A 6,000-nucleotide genomic window follows, 5' to 3' on the forward strand; every position below is an offset into this window, starting at 1 on the left:
TTGCACATCACAAAGTGCTAGAAATGAAGTGGATGCCCATCGATTGGGGAATGGCTCAAAACATGTTGGTGTGGCTGCTGTGGAATATGGCTGCACTCTAAAAGATGATGGTTAAAAAAAATTCTGAGATGCATTGGAAATTTTAAAGGAAATTTATGCAAAGCGAAGAAAGAAGAATGAGGAGATTTTTGCAGATCAAAGCACTCCATCCTTCTCTTTATTTCCTTCATGATTTTTTATGGTATGTAGGATATGTGTCTTCAGTATTGACATGGGGAATATGGAAATATGTATTGCACAAAAGCACTTATATAACCAGTATCCACCTATTTACCACCTCAGGGAGGGAGAAAAATCTAAATCTCAAAGTGTCAGAAAAAATGGTAAAAAAGTGTTTCTACATGTAATTTTAAAAAATAAAATTTAATTAAAAAAAAAAGAAGAATGAGGAAAATAATATCGACAAGTGCAGTGATAGAAATGAAAGGACCAGGGACCAAATGAGCACAGACAAATGTGGCCTAATAATAACCAAGTTTGGCTTGGAAGGACAGGCATGAGAATGCATCTCCCTTCTTGGTAGAGGTGGAGGACTGTGGGTGAAGAGCACTTTGTTTAAGGTCAGTCTTGGTTTAAGAATTGGTTAGTATTGATGAAATGTTTCTCTTCTTTTCTTTTCTTAAAACCCATTGAGCCACCTAGTTGCCCCTACTTCAACTTTTGAAGGAGTAAAATTCTCCTGTAGCAAATGGAGCTGCCCTGCTTTTAATAGTGAAGGAACTCCAATTCTTGAGCAGCTGTCATGTGCTTGGTCCTGTGGGAGGTAAAAGGAATATAGGACTCGGTTACTGCTCCCCAAAAGCTTACCATGAAATGAGAGGGAAAAATGAACACACCTAATGATTCTAGAGAATAAGCTCCAAACCAGAACTAAGGGAAGGAAAATCCAGAAAGAAAATTCCCTGTAAGCTGGATTCATCTGAGAAGCCCCTATGGAGGAGAAGGGCCTTGAGGGATGGGCAAGATGGGAGTAGATGGAGGGAAGGAGAGAAGAAAACACTGGGGACAAAAAAAAGAGTATTATTAAGATAATTCTGAGTTTCTAACCCATACCCACACCAATCTGACTGACAAAGATGACAAAAAGGGAAAATAAAGGGGCTGTGGGAAAGAAGGTTCATGAAGGCCTTGTTGGTGGAGCTGGGGCAGCCAGTCTGGAAAGCAACTGGGAACTATGCTGGAAGAGAAAAGATTTCTTAAGACTTGGAGTGAGCATGATCTGTTTGTGGGGAAGGTGGGGAGGAGACACAGAATTCATGGCTTCTCGTTTTCCATTGAGAGGAATATTTCCTTTTGATTTTCTACTTCCAAAAAGCCCTGATTTCACGGGCCATTGGCAGAGTTCTTCCTGTATTGCTGTGGCTCAAAGGGATCCTCACTGGATGCCCAGGACCTTGGTGAGGAGCATGCCTATCCTTTGTGAGGCTGGTCCTCATACCACAGACATGCAGATATCCCCTTGCCTGGACTTCAAATTTAGGCATTCTGGGGAAACAGACTTTGAGAATGAGTTTAGGGTCCTCTACACTCTCCAGAGTGAAGCAACCAAGAAGGGTTCTAGGATAAACTGTCCACTCTTCCAGAAAAGACTCCATTGTCTGCTGTTAGCTTTTGCTTTGGAGATGGACAAAGGGCTACCTCACGGGTGACTTTCTCTTTGTGTTTAATGCTGTGCGACCTGTGTGGCCTGCAGCAAGTACCTTAACCTCTTAGAGCCTCAGTTTCCTCATCTGTCAAATGAGGGTCTTGGACTAGATGACCTACAAGGTTCTATTTAGTTTCTCAGTCTCTGTATCCCTGTCTGTCTCTCTTTCTTTGTCTGTCTGGCTCCCTGGCTCTCTCTCTCTCTCTCTGGCTCTCTGTCTCTGTCTGTCCTTTTTCCTGTTTCAACCTGCCACCCCTCCCCACCAATCACGACTTAGAAATACCAAGACCTGATGTTTGGGTCCCAGCGCACAGATGCCGAGTAGATTTCCTAAAGTCATCTTTGTGTTCTGTTGGACAGGTCTGTGACTCGTATCCCACTGACGTCTATGTCCCCAAGTCAGCCACTGCACATATCATCGTCGGCAGCTCGAAATTCCGAAGCCGCCGCCGGTTTCCTGCCTTGTCTTATTACTGTAAAGACACCAATGTGAGTCTTGAGTTCCAGGCTTTCTTCTCCTTGTTCTGCCATGGCCTGGATCCCCATTTCTTCCCTCTCAGGGGTGGGCTCTGTCATTCCTATCTGTGTTGACCAGCTGTGCTCTATCCCAGACCCCTGGCCCAGCCAGACTTAGGTGTGTGTCCTGGTGACTTGTAGCCCACCTGAGGTGATGAACCTTTCCACCTCCCGTTTGTCACTGGCCAATATTAGAGACTTGTGGGCTTCCTTCACAGGCCCCTTGGGAGACTGTGAATAAGTCCCAGTGGTGTTGCCAGAGCCTTCCCTTAGTCTTCCTCAGGCTTCCCAGAGAAGCAGTGGGTTCTTAGGTTCTTAGGAGAGTTTCAGAGTGGCCAGGATGGTGTCCATGGAAAGTGGGTTGAATTGGCAGAAATGACCAGAAAATTTCCAAGCCCCAAAGGACCTGTTCAATGGAAAGAACGTTCAACTTTAAGCCAGGAGACCCAGGTTCAAGAAGTGGCCCTGCCACTCCTAAGCTTTGTGCCTTTGGACAAGTCCTTTGCCTTCTCTGGGCCTGTTCTGTTTTTTCTCTCAAATATGCTGGGCACAGAGCCTCACACATAGGAAGTGCTGAATCAAAGTTCATTGACTGATTTGAATGGACTCTGTAGTACATCCCTGCCCACTTCCCGCCCAGTTCAAATGAGCTGTTACTCCCTGGTAGCGAATATTGAATGAAACCGTGAGGTATGGGATGGATTTGGAGGGAGCCCTAGACTTGCTCCAGTGGCTGCCCCAGCAGAACAATCCATGGGTGTTCTCCAAGATAGCAGTGACTTCAGAATACACACACAACCTCCTTAGGCCACTCAGAAGACCCTCCTTCCTGTGGATGAGTATTTGCTTTTAATTACTTGGCAGTCTCATCTCACTTAGGCTCTTGGAGGGTGGAACCCCTTGCACTCCTCAATGGAGTGTTTCCCAGGCTGCTCTACTCTTCTGTGCACCAGAAAGGAGGAGGCGATAACTCACCCAAAGGTGCACAGTAAATGTGTCAGACACTGGATGGGAGCCCAGGAGTCTCCTGGTTCAGAGCCCATTCTCCTTCCAATGATTTTCTCCTTGATGCTCATGAGGAGGCAGCTCAGGTACAAGTGTGTATCTGGTTCATCCAGTGCCCAAAACCCAGCCTCAGTGATTAGAGCTTCTGTTCCTTCTCCCAGGCCTCTATCTGCCGGAGCAGCCAGCCTCTGTCTGGCTTCAGTGCCCGCTGTCTTGAGGACGAACAGATGCTGCAGGCCATTAGGAGAGCCAACCCAGGGAGTGACTTCATGTACGTGGTGGACACACGGCCTAAGGTGAGGACAGGAACCCAAGAAAGGGCACCCATGGGTGGCTGGGCTCATGAAAGGGGAGACAGTGCCCATCCATCCCTTTGGGGGCTCATCGGACAAGGATGGCCCAGCCCCAGGAGGATGGCTTGGAGTTCTGCTCCTTCAGCACTTCAGGACCTATGACTTCCTAAATGTGGCCACAGCTGCCCACACTGAGGGCCACCATTCTCTCTGAAGGGAGCTGGCTATTGCTAGATGTTGGAGCCAAAGCTAGACTTTGCTTTCTGATAAGAAGTCTGCATGAGGCAGTGAGGCACAGGGGGAGTGTACTCACAGAGCCAGGGCCTGTTTCTCATCTTTATTACCTTAGGCAAGTCCCTGCCTCTTCCTGGATCTCAGTTTCGTTCTTTTTAAAATGAAGGGTTGGACAGGAGGGCCAGTGAGAGCCTCGCAGCTTGGTTCCTAGGATCCTCCAACACTGAACTTGGCATTCTTCCCAGAACTACCTGGGAGCAGAGTCAGCAGCAGATCACTGGGTTGGGACCATCCTCTAGTTGGTAGAATCAGCTCTAAACTCTTCCTTGTGTGCTCTGTCCCAGGTGTAACTCTCTGCATACAGAAGGCACAAGAAGGCATGTTTGGCTGGAAGAGTCTGATGGATGGATGGATGAAAGGTTGGATGAAAGGATAGATGGAAGGAAGGATGACAGAGGATTTATGAAATGCCAAGCAATGTCCTGAAAGTTGGAAATATAAAGAGAAAAGATGAGACAGTCTGTTCTATAAATGAGGGAAACCAGACACACTGGAGTGGGAGAGGAAATGGAAAGGTGGGCTTACAGGCAGATTAAATGGACAGAACTGGGACCTGGATGTAGTAGCAGGGCAAATGGTAAAGTCTTTAGGATGCTCTGCAGATAGTAAGGTCTGGTGGTCCTCCATCGCATCTGAAGCTTTGTAGTGGGTGATGTCCAGCTCATCTAAGTGGTATGAACAGCCACATTGTTCTTCGTGCCTGTTGGTTGGGCCTGATGGGTCTGGGAAGCCCAGGTTGAGGAGGGAGGGGAAAATTGAGTCTCCTCCCATACATACACATTATGGCCCTAGGGCAAGGGTGAGGAAGAAAGGAAAGGAAGACCCGGGGGACTTGAATTGCTGTTGACTTGGATAGCTCCCAAGGAATCAAGGCATATAGTCTGCTCCATCCCCCAAGGAAGGTAGAGGTTAGGACAGACCAGAGACATTTCCCACTATGGCTCAAGGGGAAAAAAGGCTGACTTTGGGGCAAGAGGACCTGGGCTTAAAGCTTGGCACTCCTGTTCAGTATGTGGCCTTTCCCTTCCTCTTTCTAATCTTCAAGTTCCTCTTTATAATGAGAAAGGTGATGCTTAAGCCCCCACCCCCCACATCTGCTCTTCTCAGATCTGCTGAGTTAGGAAGAGAGATTCTACGGGAGACACATAAACTACATCCTCTGGCAGTGGACACCAGGTTTCTATAAGGTATTGACATTGTCTGTCTACCTTAGGGGTTCCATCAATGGGCCAGGAGCCCTCTTGCCCCTCCCTTCTCTGCCCTTGGTCTCTGATAAGCTTGGTTCTTTCCAGGCCTCAGTTTCTTCCTCACTCTCTGCATTGGCCCAAAGGCTGGTGTTCTGGGGTATCAGCATGAGCCTGGAAGCTTGCAGTTCTCCTCAGTCCTTTCAGAGAGGACCTGCTTGGGGAAAGAGTTGTCCAGCCCCAGAGCAGGACACTTCCCCTCGTGCTTTGGCCTGGGACCCACCCTACTGACCCAGAAGCTTTCTGCCCTAATTGGGACAGTCTCCTTTCCCCTTCCCACTTGGGCCCCCCTGCTGCCCCAACCCTGTACCCCAATTGGATTTTCTGGAGAGAGAAAGCCTTTCTGGATAGAAAAATAGGCCTGGTCTCAGCAGACACGCCTAGGAGAGAGGCAAGGGTGTTGGGGAAGATTTGGGGAAAGAGAAAGACAGACAGAGAAACAGAGAGAATGACTAGTCTAGCCATCTCTGGGCACCAGTGAGAAGGATCCAGAGTCCTTAGGGTTTTGTCAGAATTGGTTCAGGACAAGTACAGTTAACATATCTCAGTGACTGGCTGAAGGGGCCAGACATCAAGGTTGCTCCTCTGTGTGGAAACCTTCAAGGAAATGCTGGGCCAGCCAGAGCTGGGCCAATCCCAGATTTAGCTCCTTAGGAGGCACCATTTGGGGGAGTATTTTTAGCTGCGGGATTATTTCTTCTCAGTGATAGATAACAGTTCTTATGCTAGCCCATTAAGGAGCCAAATAACTGTGCCCTTGACTTTCCATTCTTTTCCCCCAACCTCTCTGCCCCCCTGCCCTGTTCCTTCCCTTTCTGTCCCCCTTTCCTGCCCCCTTCCATCTCTCTGCCTCCTTCCTTCTCCCTCTGCCCCCTTTTCTGCCTCCCTCCTTCCCTCTCTCTCCCTTTTCTGCCTCCCTCCTTCCAACTCTCTGCCTCCCTCC

General features: G+C 48.3%; 1 protein-coding gene across 1 annotated transcript in view; it reads left to right on the forward strand.

Moving 5' to 3' along the window:
• Positions 1-6,000, forward strand: part of MTMR7 (myotubularin related protein 7) — a 67,066-nt gene that overhangs the window by 28,287 nt on the left and 32,779 nt on the right. The window contains exons 5-6 of the mRNA XM_044681129.1: positions 2,066-2,194; positions 3,388-3,522. Coding sequence (XP_044537064.1) covers positions 2,066-2,194; positions 3,388-3,522 — 264 coding nt within the window. The remainder of the gene's footprint in view (positions 1-2,065; positions 2,195-3,387; positions 3,523-6,000) is intronic.

Source organism: Gracilinanus agilis, chromosome 6, assembly GCF_016433145.1.
Source record: "Gracilinanus agilis isolate LMUSP501 chromosome 6, AgileGrace, whole genome shotgun sequence".
Taxonomy (NCBI): Eukaryota; Metazoa; Chordata; class Mammalia; order Didelphimorphia; family Didelphidae; genus Gracilinanus; species Gracilinanus agilis.